This window comes from Heptranchias perlo, chromosome 25 (genome assembly GCF_035084215.1).
Source record: "Heptranchias perlo isolate sHepPer1 chromosome 25, sHepPer1.hap1, whole genome shotgun sequence".
NCBI lineage: Eukaryota > Metazoa > Chordata > Chondrichthyes > Hexanchiformes > Hexanchidae > Heptranchias > Heptranchias perlo.
Window position 1 is genome coordinate 42,285,011 of NC_090349.1, and position 16,443 is coordinate 42,301,453.

The 16,443-nt window shown below is 49.7% G+C and overlaps 1 protein-coding gene across 1 annotated transcript in view; it reads left to right on the top strand.

Moving 5' to 3' along the window:
* Window positions 1-16,443, top strand: part of si:dkey-112e17.1 (uncharacterized) — a 35,627-nt gene that overhangs the window by 16,074 nt on the left and 3,110 nt on the right. Inside the window, exons 3-6 of the mRNA XM_068006164.1 lie at window positions 5,132-5,183; window positions 7,627-7,747; window positions 8,518-8,651; window positions 15,813-16,058. Of these exons, the coding sequence (XP_067862265.1) occupies window positions 5,132-5,183; window positions 7,627-7,747; window positions 8,518-8,651; window positions 15,813-16,058 (553 nt within the window). The remainder of the gene's footprint in view (window positions 1-5,131; window positions 5,184-7,626; window positions 7,748-8,517; window positions 8,652-15,812; window positions 16,059-16,443) is intronic.

The window sequence follows — 16,443 nt, forward strand, 5'->3', positions numbered from 1 at the left end:
CTCATCTGAAAGACGGCACCTCCGACAATGCATCACTCCCTCAGTACTGCACTGGGAGTGTCGGCCTAGATATTGTGCCCAAGTCTCTGGACTCGAGCGGTGAGAATGCTACCCACTGAGCCACGGCTAACACCTGTAAATGAGGTATGTGCATAGAGACAGTGTGCGCACTCCACATCAGGCAAATGGTAGTAGTTTATCAGTAATTTGGAGACTGTTGAGCATAGCAATGGGTCTCTGTGTATGTCAAACAACTGGCCAACCAACAAAAAAAATTCTTTTGAGAAATGCCAGCAAAGGGGTAGAATTAGCTAGGGATTTGTGACTATAAATTGCTGTAGTTAATTATTGGAGTACAGGCAGGAGAAACAGCCTACTTTGCACAACTATGTGTCTTAACACCAACCTCAAAAGCAGCCACCATTCCAATGGAGCATTTCCAGTCTTTGAGCCAGCCCTCCTTGTGACCTCCCAGAGCGTGAGTGCAATTAGAACTGAATTGTGGGGACTTCCTGTTGTGATTCGAGACTGACAAACTCATTTCAGAAAAGGAGACTTCCATCATATTGGCCGAGTTAGATTTTAGTCCAGGTCTCAGAGTTGAAAGGACTTTAGCCCACTATACCACCCAGTCCCAAAACAGTTGTAATAGTTCAACCTTAGCAATCTCATTCATACTGCGAAAACATTTTGATTGCGTTCTGAGAGCGTGTTTTTTTTTCTGTATTAATGCAGCAAACTATTTTGAGCACTTTGACGTGATGCTAAAAATGTAGGTGTCATTTCTACCACTGTGCTAATGGAACTGAATCATCATTCCATGCTGATAATTCCAAATAATGTCTGTATTTGCTAAATGTAGACATGCAACGTGTTAGAACTATGGCCTGTTACATCATGCATTTGTTTTAAAAGCAAAAGTAGTTTGTTTTTATTCTTGAATTTTTATTGCTTATTAACGTGAGGGATATTAGTGCAGAATAAAACACCTGACCACTTCCCACATAGAATTTACAGCACAGAAACAGGCCATTCAGCCCAACTGGTCTATGCCGGTGTTTATATGCTCCACACAAGCCTCCTCCTTCCCTACTTTATCTAACCCTATCAGAATATCCTTCTATTCCTTTCTCCCTCATGTGTTTATCCAGCTTCCCCTTAAATGCATCTATACTATTCACCTCAACTGCTCCTTGTGGGAGCGAGTTCCACATTCTCACCACTCTCTGGGTAAAGAAGTTTCTCCTGAATTCCTTATTGAATTTATTAGTGACGATCTTATATTTATGACCCCTAGTTTTGGACTTCCCCACAAGTGGAAACATTTTCTCTACACCTATCAGATCAAACCCTTTCGTTATTTTAATGACCTTTATCGGGTCTTCTCTTTTCTAAAGAAAAGAGCCCCAGCCTGTTCAGCCTTTCCTGATAGTTACAACCACTCTTTGATCCCAGTATTAACGTCGAGTATTCCCAGGTCAGATATATCTTTGTTAGATAAAAAGCTCCCACGACTCTGCCTCGACACTGTGCTTGCATCTGAACCTTGGAAGACCATCTCCGACTGCATGGAGTGTGTGGTTTCAGAATACGAGAGCACAGCATTTCAGCAAACACAAGGCTTTTGGAGGCAGAGATCCAACTCGCTCTTCTTGTTTGAGGATAACCCCACTGTGAAGGATTGTTCTCTGCAATAGAACACTGGTGCCTAAAGCAGTGATACATTTAATACAGGAAGCCTTTCCTTCTGGGTCATTGCTTGTCTGGAAGTGTCTCTCGCTGCGGTTAGAATACAGCAGGGACACTCCATGGAGGCTATTACTGTAATTCGAGCAATAATGTAGCAGACCACTGGTGAATTAAGAAACAAAGAAATTAATTGCCATGTTACGTGATACCATCTGAGAGTTCCAAGGGAAAATTTAAGAGATCTCCCCCTCCCCCAAACTCTCAGTCAAATTCAGATAAGTCTCCAATATTCGCCATCAGGGTCCATGTCAAGAAATAAATGGCAGATTCTCAGCAAGTTAATCCAGCAGGTCGCTGACCAGCGAAGTTCCAGGTTTGATTTCCCCCTCCGGTCTGAACCATTAGCTGATTCGCAGTTGGGGCAGCTGTAAGTGGGGTACAGTTAGAAGGGAAGGGGGAACTCCTCTACGGTTCTCACTCTTGATTACGAGCCAGTGATTTCGCCCCCCCCCCCCGCCCACTGGAAGTGGGCACGTGTACGAATACAGGATGCGGACAGGCTTACTGTGGTGGCTCTGTGATCCAATAGACTGCTCCCCGCTCAACCTCTCTACAGCAATAATGACACGATGGGAGGTGATGGAGGAGGAGGAGGAGGAGGTGATGGAGGAGGAGGAGGAGGTGATGGAGGAGGAGGAGGAGGTGATGGAGGAGGAGGAGGAGGTGATGGAGGAGGAGGAGGAGGTGATGGAGGAGGAGGAGGAGGTGATGGAGGAGGAGGAGGAGGTGATGGAGGAGGAGGAGGAGGTGATGGAGGTGATGGAGGAGGAGGAGGAGGTGATGGAGGAGGAGGTGATGGAGGAGGAGGAGGAGGAGGAGGTGATGGAGGAGGAGGAGGAGGTGATGGAGGAGGAGGAGGAGGTGATGGAGGAGGAGGAGGAGGAATCGTTCCCCAGCAAGAAGTCAACACCTTCAGGAATGAATAGCAGAACACTGACCAACAAAAAAATAGCAATCTATTACTATAGGGCGATGGGTTACACACCTGCAAGTCCCCACACAGTGGCTTCCCAATATTAACAGTGTGTGGGGGTGCTCAGCAATGTCTGTGAGCTTCTGTATAAGGTGGGCAGGAAAGTCTGACGGCCATTCACTGTGGCCACGGCAGAATGTGGTGAACCGGCCGATGCCGTTCTTTTGGGCAGGGAAGGTGAGTGGTGACGGTGGGAAAGTAGGAACAGGAGGAGGCCATTCAGCCCCTCGTGCCTGTTCCGCCATTGAATTAGATCATGGCTGATCTGGACCTCAACTCCATTGACATACCTTTGCTCCACGTCCCTCAATATCCTTACCTAACAAAAAATTATCGATCTCAGTCTTTAAAGCTCCAATTTTCCCCCAGCAGCCACATCCTTTTGGGGAGAGAATTCCAGATTTCCACTACCCTTTGTGAAAAAGAGCTTCCTGATTTCCCTCCAGTTGCCTAGCTCCAGTTTTAAGATTATGTCCCCTCGTTCTTGATTCCCTCACAAGAGGAAATAGATTCTCTGTATCTACCCTGTGGAATCCCTTCATCACTTTAAACACCTCGATCAGCTCCCCCCTCAATCTCCTAAACTCAAGGGAATACAAGCCAAGTTTATGCAGCCTGTCCTCCATAATTTAACCCTTGCAGCTCTGATATCATTCTGGGGAAAAATTAAAATATAAACTGAAGATTAAAAATATGTAACAAATTAATAGTTGCACAAACTTCTCCAGCAAAGAGCCAGTGCAGAGGGAACGAGCCAAGTGGTCTCCTTCTGTGCTGTAAACCTCTGGTTCTAATACTGGGATTCTGAGGTGATCTAACCTGTTGGTGCCATCACTACTAACTGATTGTGGCAGCAACAAGCACATTGAGAGAAGTGCTGGGACAGAGGGCTGCTCTAATGACCTGAAGATTCAATGATATCGGCCAACAGCCAACTCACGTGGCGAATGCCAGATTTCCCCTGGAAGAACTCCAAGTCCCTACTGCGTCGCTGATTTGTTTACTGTCCGATCCTGGAACGAAAGAACTGGTTACTTACACAGTGAGGATTGGGAGTTCCAGTCACTCAGTTTAATAGCAGAAACGTAATGTTATTAACTATATTACAGACCGTCGATGGGTTACAGTTAACAGAACTGCCCATCGAATGACTGCAAAAACTTGCATAAAAACAGAGGAGAAAAGGAAACCATGAAGATTAAAAATTAAAGGAGCAGAAAATGCTGGAGGGTTCCATCTGAAACCTCACCCCATCCTTTCTCTTCCAGATGCTGACTGACCTGCTGTGCATTTCCAGCACGTTCTTGCCTTAATTCCTTTCACACGATGTGAACAGAATAATCCACTTCCCGTTGTACAGGATTCCTGTTCGAAGCACCTGCTTGGACACAAATTCTAACGTTGTCTGAGGGCAAGATCAGGGCAACAGGAAATGTCCAGCCATCGCAGTAAGACAGTGACCACAGTCAGGCTGCTGTGAAACCCAATGAAAACAGCGTGTTAAGGATTGACTTTGAGAGAGAAGATTTATTGAGCCCTTTGTGTCAAATCACTAACACTGTCTTCAGAGACCTTTTTTGTGGACTATCATTTGGCATAATTGGTCCCAGTTCTGTTTGAAGGAAACTGGCACAGATGGACGTAATTAATCGTCATGGTACTGAAAGTCAGGATTGAAGAACCACAGAGGAGGCACATATATTTTACAGAGAGATCTCTTGCTGTCTCCTCCCAACTTTGGGAGCGAGGAGTTGAGCTTTCTCAATGGAAAGCAGCCAAGACTGTCTGAATTCACAGTGGAAATTCGGAACACCTATGGTTAATCCAGGCTGACACTCCCAGTGCCAGCACTGAGGGAGTGCTACACTGTCGGAGGTGCCGTCTTTCGGAAGAGACGTTAAACTGAAGCCCCGTCTGCCCTCTCAGCTGGGCATAAAAGATCTCACTGAACTACTCGAAGAAGAGCAGGTGAGTTCTCCCCGGTGTCCTGGTCAATATACATCCCTCAACCAACATCTAAAAATCAGGTGATCTGGTCATTTATCTAATTTGTTTGTGGGATCTTGCTGTGTGCAAATTGGCTGCCATGTTTCCTACATTACAACAGTGACTACACGTCAAAAGTACTTCATTGGCTGTAAAGCGCTTTGGGATGAAGTGGTGAAAGATGCTGTATAAATCATAGAATGATACAGCACAGAAAGAGGCCATTCGGCCCATCTTGCCTGTGCTGGATGAGATATATGGGAATGTTTTAAACTTTATATAGGGCCCCCCAAGGCTCTGTGACCCACAAAGACCAAAGAACCAAGACATTCCCACTGGATTTTTTTCTGCAGATTTCAGTGTTCGGTTTAAAAGGAATTTTTGAGATGATTCACTAAACAAAATATATTCTTTTTACTTTAGAAAAAGGGCTCATTGTAAAGGATGTCACTCCCATTGCTCAAGGCGTCATGAGGTAAAACTTATTTGGAAAAATGTTTGGTCTTATTGTATAAAACTATCTTTGGTTTTAAATGAATATGTTATCTGTTCAACAAAAGCAAAATCCTGTGGATGCTGGAAATCCAAAATAAAATCAGAAAATGCTGGAAACACTCAGCCGGTCAGACTGCATCTGTGGAGAGAGAAACAGAGTTAACGTTTCAGGTCGATGACCTTTCATCAGAACTGGAAGATTTTGGAGATTTAACAGTTTTAAAGCAAATACAGAGCCCGGGTAAAGTTGGGGGGGAGGAAGGAAAAGAACAAAATGTGTGATAGGGTGAAGGTCAGGGTGGAGGTACCTCCCTCAGTGCTGCCCCTCCGACAGGGCAGCACCTCCCTCAGGGCTGCCCCTCCGACAGGGCTGCCCCTCCGACAGGGCAGCACCTCCCTCAGGGCTGCCCCTCCGACAGGGCAGCACCTCCGACAGGGCAGCACCTCCGACAGGGCAGCACCTCCGACAGGGCTGCCCCTCCGACAGGGCTGCCCCTCCGACAGGGCTGCCCCTCCGACAGGGCTGCCCCTCCGACAGGGCTGCCCCTCCGACAGGGCTGCCCCTCCCTCCGGGCTGCCCCTCCCTCCGGGCTGCCCCTCCCTCCGGGCTGCCCCTCCCTCCGGGCTGCCCCTCCCTCCGGGCTGCCCCTCCCTCCGGGCTGCCCCTCCCTCCGGGCAGCACCTCCCTCCGGGCTGCCCCTCCGACAGGGCAGCACCTCCCTCCGGGCTGCCCCTCCGACAGGGCAGCACCTCCCTCCGGGCTGCCCCTCCGACAGGGCAGCACCTCCCTCCGGGCTGCCCCTCCGACAGGGCAGCACCTCCCTCCGGGCTGCCCCTCCGACAGGGCAGCACCTCCCGCCGGGCTGCCCCTCCGACAGGGCAGCACCTCCCGCCGGGCTGCCCCTCCGACAGGGCAGCACCTCCCTCCGGGCTGCCCCTCCGACAGGGCAGCACCTCCCTCCGGGCTGCCCCTCCGACAGGGCAGCACCTCCCTCCGGGCTGCCCCTCCGACAGGGCAGCACCTCCCTCCGGGCTGCCCCACCGACAGGGCAGCACCTCCCTCCGGGCTGCCCCACCGACAGTATTGCACTGTAGCGTCAGCCTAGATTATGTGGTCAAGGTCTGGACTGGGGAAAGTTGACACTTCAGTATTTAGATAAAGTTATATTCTGGTTGCATGACAAATCTGAGCAGTGGATTCAGACATTAGAGAGAGTTAAAAATAAAACTATAAAAAGGCCACTTCTTTGCACGAGTTTCCTGTGGACCAGATGTTCCTCTGGGACAGTTTGCTACTTGAGGAGGGTCAGGATGTTTCTTCGGTCCACCGGCCTGACCCCAACCCATTTTCCTCATCAGGGCTGATTAATTATGGGGGACAGCCTCCTGACAGGACCTTCTACTACACTGGGTGCCAGTGGCAGGAAAGGGAGGAGGACCCCTGAATGAGGGCACGAGCATCCCGATGACTTCAGAATATTTTTAATTTGAGGCCTCGGACTGGGCCCAAGACCTTCGCGGTTTGGCCGAGTGCTTGGAGCTGGTAGAGAGAGGGAAGCGGCCTCCTCTCTCCACCGTTGGCTCTAGGAGGCTTTCCTCTACTGCACTGGGGCGTGTCTCCACCCCTCTCCTCACAGTCCCTGGGAAATCGGCCGGTAACCCCCCCCCCCCCTCCCCCCGCCCACAGGTCAGGGGTCAGATGATTGAGACCCTTGATGGGCAGGGAAGGGTAAAATATACCGAGGCAACAGGAGGGACGGGGATCTGACTGTAGAGGCCTCCCCACTCCATCTCGCTTCATTATCCAATTTTGGGCACTAAAGCCCAGTGTCTCCATTAGGGCCACCAGTCATAATCCGTTCAAAAAAGGAACATTTTAGCCTCGATTCTGACAGCAAATCCTTTCTGAAAAGGAAGGAAAAACGAAAGCCTTGGCTTTGGAATGAGGCTCTGTTGAATCATCCACTTACGAACAGACCTTGCTATGAGTTTTTAATTCATTCTTGGGATGTGGGCGTCGCTGGCGAGGCCGGCATTTATTGCCCATCCCTTGTTGCCCTTGAGAATGTGGTGGTGATCCGCCTTCTTGAACCGCCGCAGTCCGTGTGGTGAAGATGCTCCCATGGTTCTGTCAGGTCAGGAGTTCCAGGATTTTCACCCAGTGATGAAGGAACAGCCGTTATATGTCCAATTCGGGGTGGTGTGGGACTTGGAGGTGACGGTGTTCCCATGCACCTGCTGCCCTTGTCCTTCTAGGTGGTGGAGGTTGTGCTTTTGGGAGGTGCTGTCAGGGAAGCCTTGGCAATTTACTGCAGTAGGTGGGACACACTGCACCCACCCACCCCTCCACATCAGCGTTCCGTGGCTGCAATTGGGATGTTGACCTGATGCTGAGTTGAGTGTAAGTGTTTCTACTTCTGTAGAATGGGATCCAGAATTCTGCAATCGATGTCGGGGAACTGCAGCTTGTGGCCAACAGGACGAGTCAGGAGGAATCGACAGAAAATGAGAACAACAATCACAGTATCAGCCTGGGAAGAATGGGTAGGTGTCAGTGGAGAGATTGGTGTAAATACTTGGGATGTGGTTCCATTGTCGGTGAGTGGATTTCCTTTCATCAATTGTGAAAACCAAACCGTGAAACCAAATTATTTTTACTGCCGGTTAGATTGTCAACTTTTCAACATTGAACACTGAAATCCTCCCTCACATTCCTCCCCCCAGTCTGGGTTAAACCCTCCCCCTGTGTAGATTACCCATGATGTGGAGATGCCGGTGATGGACTGGGGTTGACAATTGTAAACAATTTTACAACACCAAGTTATAGTCCAGCAATTTTATTTTAAATTCACAAGCTTTCGGAGGCTTCCCCCTTCGTCAGGTGAACGGTCAGCTGGACTATAACTTGGTGTTGTAAAATTGTTTACAATAGATTACCCATGACATACTCAACATTCAGGGTTCCCATTGAAATAGGAATTCAGGATTGCATGAACAAAAGATTAAATAATTTTCCCAATGGAAATCTTCTTCATATTACTTTTTTTTTAAAAATAGGTACAAAATGCTGTAAGAGTTACTTTGCTATGAACCCCCCTAAAAATCTTTAGTTATTTACTGAATACTACATTGGAAATCATAGTCTTTTTTTTATTTTAAAATGCCAACAGTGTTTGTATAAATTTTAGTTTCTTGTTAAACATCAAAACTAGTCTAAATTTTTTTTTTTTAAAAGATTTACTAGAAGGTCCATGATGTAATGGAGTGATTCTGGTTTATCAGAGTCTGGTTTAACTCCCACTGACCTGTTGCAGGTAATTCACTCCAGGCGGGAATGGAATTGGCCTCCACTGAATCAGCAGTGACGGAATCCGGGAGTGACGAGATCTTTGTGATTTCAACTGGTCCGAGTCTGGGCACTTTACAATTCACCAGCTTTAAGACAAAGGTACGATGGGGCATAAATCCATAATATGGGGGGAGGGAGGAGGGGAGGTGAGGGAGAGAGATGGGGGGGGGGTGGAGAAGAGAGAGAGGTGGGGGGGTGGAGAAGAGAGAGGGGGGGGGCTGGAGAAGAGAGAGAGGGGGGGCTGGAGAAGAGAGAGAGGGGGGGCTGGAGAAGAGAGAGAGGGGGGGCTGGAGAAGAGAGAGAGGGGGGGTGGAGAAGAGAGAGAGGGGGGGTGGAGAAGAGAGAGAGGGGGGGTGGAGAAGAGAGAGAGGGGGGGTGGAGAAGAGAGAGAGGGGGGGTGGAGAAGAGAGAGAGGGGGGGTGGAGAAGAGAGAGAGGGGGGGGTGGAGAAGAGAGAGAGGGGGGGGGGTGGAGAAAAGAGAGAGGGGGGGGTGGAGAAGAGAGAGAGGGGGGGGTGGAGAAGAGAGAGAGGGGGGGGTGGAGAAGAGAGAGAGGGGGGGGTGGAGAAGAGAGAGAGGGGGGGGGTGGAGAAGAGAGAGGGGGGGGGGGTGGAGAAGAGAGAGGGGGGGGTGGAGAAGAGAGAGAGGGGGGGTGGAGAAGAGAGAGAGGGGGGGTGGAGAAGAGAGAGAGGGGGGGTGGAGAAGAGAGAGGGGGGGAGTGGAGAAGAGAGAGAGGGGGGGTGGAGAAGAGAGAGAGGGGGGGAGTGGAGAAGAGAGAGGGGGGGGGTGGAGAAGAGAGAGAGGGGGGGGTGGAGAAGAGAGAGAGGGGGGGGTGGAGAAGAGAGAGGGGGGGGGTGGAGAAGAGAGAGAGGGGGGGGTGGAGAAGAGAGAGAGGGGGGGTGGAGAAGAGAGAGGGGGGGGTGGAGAAGAGAGAGGGGGGGGTGGAGAAGAGAGAGAGGGGGGGGGGTGGAGAAGAGAGAGAGGGGGGGTGGAGAAGAGAGAGAGGGGGGGAGTGGAGAAGAGAGAGGGGGGGGGTGGAGAAGAGAGAGAGGGGGGGGTGGAGAAGAGAGAGAGGGGGGGGTGGAGAAGAGAGAGGGGGGGGTGGAGAAGAGAGAGAGGGGGGGGTGGAGAAGAGAGAGAGGGGGGGTGGAGAAGAGAGAGGGGGGGGTGGAGAAGAGAGAGGGGGGGGTGGAGAAGAGAGAGAGGGGGGGGGGTGGAGAAGAGAGAGAGGGGGGGGGGTGGAGAAGAGAGAGAGGGGGGGGGGTGGAGAAGAGAGAGAGGGGGGGGTGGAGAAGAGAGAGAGGGGGGGTGGAGAAGAGAGAGAGGGGGGGTGGAGAAGAGAGAGAGGGGGGGTGGAGAAGAGAGAGAGGGGGGGTGGAGAAGAGAGAGAGGGGGGGTGGAGAAGAGAGAGAGGGGGGGTGGAGAAGAGAGAGAGGGGGGGTGGAGAAGAGAGAGAGGGGGGGTGGAGAAGAGAGAGAGGGGGGGTGGAGAAGAGAGAGAGGGTGGGGTGGAGAAGAGAGAGGGGGCGGAGTGGAGAAGAGAGAGGGGGGGGGGTGGAGAAGAGAGAGGGGGGGGGTGGAGAAGAGAGAGGGGGGGGTGGAGAAGAGAGAGGGGGGGTGGAGAAGAGAGAGGGGGGGGTGGAGAAGAGAGAGGGGGGGGGTGGAGAAGAGAGAGAGGGGGGGGGTGGAGAAGAGAGAGAGGGGGGGGTGGAGAAGAGAGAGAGGGGGGGGTGGAGAAGAGAGAGAGGGGGGGGTGGAGAAGAGAGAGAGGGGGGGGTGGAGAAGAGAGAGAGGGGGGGTGGGGGGGTGGAGAAGAGAGAGAGGGGGGGGGTGGAGAAGAGAGAGAGGGGGGGTGGGGGGGTGGAGAAGAGAGAGAGGGGGGGGGGTGGAGAAGAGAGAGAGGGGGGGGTGGAGAAGAGAGAGAGGGGGGGTGGGGGGGTGGAGAAGAGAGAGAGGGGGGGGGTGGAGAAGAGAGAGAGGGGGGGTGGGGGGGTGGAGAAGAGAGAGAGGGGGGGGGGTGGAGAAGAGAGTGGGGGGGTGGAGAAGAGAGAGTGGGGGTGGAGAAGAGAGAGTGGGGGTGGAGAAGAGAGAGGGGGGGGTGGAGAAGAGAGAGGGGGGGGGTGGAGAAGAGAGAGGGGGGGGTGGAGAAGAGAGAGGGGGGGGGTGGAGAAGAGAGAGGGGGGGGTGGAGAAGAGAGAGAGGGGGGGTGGAGAAGAGAGAGAGGGGGGGTGGGGGGGTGGAGAAGAGAGAGAGGGGGGGGTGGAGAAGAGAGTGGGGGGGTGGAGAAGAGAGAGGGGGGGTGGAAAAGAGAGAGGGTCGGAGGAAAAGAGAGAGGGTCGGAGAAGAGGGGGGGGTCGGAGAGAGAGAGAGAGAGGGGGGGGGGGTGGAAAAGAGAGGGGGGGGGTGGAAAAGAGAGGGGGGGGGTGGAAAAGAGAGGGGGGGGTGGAAAAGAGAGAGTGGTGGGCGCGGAGAAGAGGGAGAGAGAGTGGTGGGCGCGGGGGGAGGGAGAGAGAGAGAGACGCGGGGGTGGGTGGGGGGGGGAAGAGAGAGAGAGAGAGAGAGACAGAGGCGGGGTGGGGGGGGGGGTGAAGAGAGAGGGCTAGTTGGGGGGGGGAGGGATCATCAGCAAATCCAGAACTGATTGTTTAGTTTGTGAATTATGGAAACTCAAATCACAACTATTTTTTTAATCCACATTCCTTCAGGTTTAATCTTTATTCATCGTGTCTCTGAATTTCCCTATTTTGTTCCTCCTAAACAAATATTCCATCCACACACACCTCCTCACTGCATCGACATTCCTCATTTTGTTCACCTGAATGTTAACTTTAAAACACCTCAGTCTTCCCTTCCTCCTCCAGTCCACAGGCTTTTAAAACTGTAACTTGGTATCCCCTCAATCACTACTTCATTTATCTCCTCTTGTCTATTTTTTAAATTCATTCTCGGGATGTGGGAGTCACTGTCAAGGTCGGCATTTATTGCCTGTCCCTAGTTGCCCTGAGATGGTGGTGCTGCAACTGAGGGACTTGCTAGGCCATTTCAGAGGGCAGTTAAGAATCAACCACCTTGGTGTGGGACTGGAATCACATTTCGACCAGACTGGGTAAGGACGGCAGGATTCCTTCCCTGAATGACGTTGATGACAGTCCCACAGCTTAATGAACCGTTTTATTGATACCAGCTTTTTATTTCCAGATTTTTTTTTTAAAAACAGAATTCTAATTCTTATCTCGGATTCTCTGGATGATTAGTCCAGTAACATTACCATAATCGCGGTGGTTTCTTGCACCATGAATTTTGAACCTTCACCTTAGTTCAGTGAAATTTAACAGAAGGCATGTCAACTCCATGCTGAATCTTACAGATTATTACAGTGCCTTGTTTTTAAAAAAAGTTGTACTCAAGCTACTGGATACTGGAACTTGGTACCCTTAAAAATATAAAAGTACAGAACACCTTTTTTAATAAGAATAGTCGTTATGGTCAAGGCCTGAGGCTGTTTGCCCTTTGCCCTTGACGAAGCCAACTCAAGTCCCATTAAAGTGTAGAGTGATTCTGATACTGGCAGATCAGCTGGTGCCAGTTTGGTTTGTAATATTTGTCTAGACGAATAAGCTGCAGTTCTTTGCAGGGATTATCTCATTTTCTGGAGGGAAAACAATTGAGTAACAATAGGTTTCTGTTTGGACTGAGCAGCCTGTGGCCCGAATGTCGCATTAACAGAGCGATCATCAACTGGTTTGGTTTCACAGTTAATGTAAATGACAAGCTGGTAATGGGGTAACAAACTCTTGTTGGAGAAAGGAGTAGGTTATCATGCTGATATGGTTTAGATGAGGTAGGGTGGGTGGAGGCTCGTGTGGAGCATAAACACCGGTATAGACCAGTTGGGCCGAATGGCCTGTTTCTGTGCTGCACATTCTACGTATGTAACTGACTCTGGCTTTTAATGTAGCAGTATGTAATGTATCGGTTTCCAGACCAAAGTTATCTCTTTCTTTTGATTAATCTTTTTTTTACATAATTTCGTTTTTTAAAAAAAAAATCTTTTATGACCCCATCCCTTTTTTAAAATTCATTCTCGGGGTGTGGGCATCCCCGGCATTTATCGCCCATCCCTAGTTGCCCTGAGAAGGTAACGATGGACCGCCGCCTTCAGAGGGCAGTTAAAAGTCAACCACGTTGGTGTGGGATTGGAGTCACATATAGGCCCAGACTGGGTAAGGACGGCAGGTTTCCTTCCCTAAAGGGACATTAGTGAACAGGTTGTGTTTTTATGGCAATCCGACAGCTTCAAGGTCACTTTTACTGATGCCAGCTTTTTATTTCCAGATTTTTGTGAACTGAATTCAAATTCTCAAATTTCTCCTCTGATTTCCCCTCCCCTACCAGTAAATCCCAGATCTTGGTTTTGATTAAGAACAAGTTTTGTAGAGAATTGCAGGGTCTAATCCCTTCTTATTCCAGAGTTTGTCTCTGGTCTATGAAGCAACGAGTCCCATATTATCAGCTGCACTTTTATTATTTATAACTCGGTGCATAATTCTTTTCAAAGATATTTTCAGTTTCTCATTCCCATTTCCCAAGGTGCCAAGTATTTCTGAATATATTTACACCACCCTACTCTGTTCAGTCAGTGCCTCTTGGGAACAATGATGTGGAGATGCCGGTGATGGACTGGGGTGGACAAATTTAAGGAGTCTTACAAACCAGGTTATAGTCCAACAGTTTTATTTGAAAATCACACTCACCTGACGAAGGAGGAAAGCCCCGAAAGCTTGTGATTTCAAATAAAGCTGTTGGACTATAACCTGGTGTTGTAAGACTTAGCAGCAAGGTAGATCTTACCAACTGGAAAATTCCTTTCAGTGGGCTTGTCCCTTCTGAGTAGGGTCAATGGAAAGAATACATAGAATTACCTGATTTAGCCCAGGTGACGGAGAAGCAGGAAATTCTAACAACTTTTTTTAGAACGCTGGAGAACTGAGTTTTCGGATCAACTTTCGGGAGAAAATCTGACTTATTGGAGGAAAGAATGCTTCAGCCTTATAACCTACACAAATGTATTAGCAGCCACTTACAACAGCGCAGAATGCATCTCCACACAATCTCAAATGTATCCAGTTGGTTTGGTGAATTTTAAACAATCCCACATTGCGCACAATCACAATGGCCACATTCTCCCTTTAAAAACCACTGCGGACTGGAATCCCATCAAAACCTGCAGCAGCGGAGATAAAAGACCAGTGTGTAATTCTCTGCATCGGTGACGAGCAGCTCCAATCACCAACCTGGAATCCTATCACAAACGACGAAATTCTTGTGAACATTTTGTGTGAAGGGCCCGGAGTGATTTAACATTGGTGAAAATCAGAGTTACTTTCACTGGTATCGCACCAAACACAATTCACAAAGTGATCTGAACAAGTTACAAGCTTCAAGCAAGGTTTATAGATTAGGGGAAAAAATGCTTTCTACCCCATCACACAGAATAGTCGACAAGTGAAACAAAGTTCTAGACGAGGATATTGCACCCAACATCTGGAAGACCCATGCGTTCAGTGTGAAGGAATCAAGTGGGACAGTGCACAGGTTTAGGATTAGGCACAGCTGTGAAACTTCACTGTCTAGACTCACACATGAAGAATGTTTAAGTCACTAGAGGGTTCCAGTGCCTGTGGAATTGTACTCCCTCGCGAGAGGCATAGGTGTGTACAGCTAGGGAGCAGGATCTCATCAATCACAGACGGCTTCCTGCTTCCTCCCCCACACTATTTGGATTTTGGTATCATTTCTTAGGGCCAGACTGAGCAAATTTCCTGGCATGGAATGACCGCACCGACACAAGGCCTGAAGAACTGTCCATGTAGTTAACTCTAAGCTGGCGTTTTGTTTTAATATTCATTCTCGGAATGTGGGCATCGCTGGCAAGACCCGCATTTATTGCCCATCCCAAGTTGCCCTGAGAAAGTGGTGGTGAGCCTGCTTGGTCCTCTGCCGTCTGCGTGGTCCTATTCTTATTCTTTGTCGTGGTTTTGATACAACTGATTGACTTACTAGGATGCTTCAGAGGGCAGTTAATAGTCAATCACATTGGTGTGGAATTGGAGTCACATATCGGCCAGGTTTCCTTCTCTAAAGGACATTTGTGGTTTAAAAACCCAACTCGTTCACTAATCAACAGCTTCATGGTCACTTTTACTGAGATTTTTTTTAAAACTGAATTCAAATTCTCAAACGGCCATAGTGGGATTTGAACTCATGTTTGTTCAGGCCTCTGGATCACTCGTCCAGTAATATAACTACTACCTTACTGTATCTCAAGGAAACTAAATCAGGAAGAGAACATTGTTATTTCAAAAAAATCTGGAATCATCACCTTTGTACGACTAGACGGAAGGGTATTGGTCTCCTGTTAGTTTGGTGGTTTTTCTCTCCTCCCCCCAGTTTAAACAGTCTGCCTTTTTTTCCCAGCCATCCCTGATCTGCATTAACCATTCCCGCTGGATATTCAATCACTTTATCTCACATTGTGAACAGATTAACTTCAAACTCTCGGGCAGCCTGGTTTACAGTGGGCCTCGCGATAGTATTTTTCCAATACTCTCCTGGCCGGCTCCCCACCTTCCACCCTCCATAAATTTGAGCTCATCCAAAACTCTGCTGCCCGTATCCTAACTCGCACCAAGTCCTGTTCTCCCATCACCCCCTGTGCTCGCTGACCTACATTGGCTCCCGGTCCGGCAACGCCTCGATTTTAAAATTCTCATCCTTGTTTTTCAAATCCCTCCATGTACTCGCCCCTCCCTATCTCCGTAACCTCCACCAGCCCCACATCCCTCTGAGATCTCTGCGCTCCTCCAATTCTTGCCTCTTGCGCAGCCCCAATTTTCACCGCTCCAACAATGGCGGCCGTGCCTTCAGCTGCCTAGACCCTAAGCTCTGGAATTCCCTCCCTAAGCCTCTCCGCCTCTCCTTTAAGACGCTTCTTAAAACCTACCTCTTTGACCAAGCTTTTGGTCACCTGTCCTGATATCTCCTTACGTGACCCAGTGTCAAATTTTGTTTGATAATCGCTCCTGTGAAGCGCCTTGGGACGTTTTACCACGTTAAAGGTGCTATATAAATGCAAGTTGCTGTTGTTGTAGACACCAAGTTCAGTGAGAAAGGCAGATGTGCAAGTCAGCGCTGCCTTACTCCGACACCCTCTGCATGTTGGGAGACTCCTGCCCGTTCTCTCATCAACCCTCTTGTCCACAGACTCCCAAGAGAAGTCCTCCCGCCGTCTGCGAGTGCCTGATGACAGAAGACCGCCCGGGTCCTGAAGGAGAAAAGCCGCTGCAGACTCTGGCGGTTGGATCGGGGGGTGGCGGGGACTCCCCTAGCCGGCAGCGAGCGTGGAGCACCCGCACCTTCCACGACGTTCTGGGGCCGTTGCCACAGTTGCCGAGGGAATGGCGCGGCTGGACTACAACTGACCCATTCACAAAACTGGTGGAGAATTGCGTGAGTATTTCTAAAGTCGGGCCTGTTTAATACCAAAATGGGCGAGCACGCCCAGAATTCAGCACCAACGTGTGACTGGGGTACAATTTACTTCAAATGCAATTGGAGAAATTGTAGCCCCACAGGTAAGGTGAAGGATAATGACCATTTATGGTAGTTTTGTTTTTTGGTTTAGATGAGTGACACCATTGGCGAAGAAGCAGCATAAATGTCTCCACTTCGTCTCTCGTCCCCTTCTGCGATATGAAACAGCCATTGTGTGTGCTGTTGTTACGCAAGGGGGATGTGTAATGTAATAGACATGTCACACAGAGGGACGTGAGGCCGTGGAATACACTGCTGGTGTTAGTGATTGTACCAGAGACGGTCAACATTTAAGAATGGG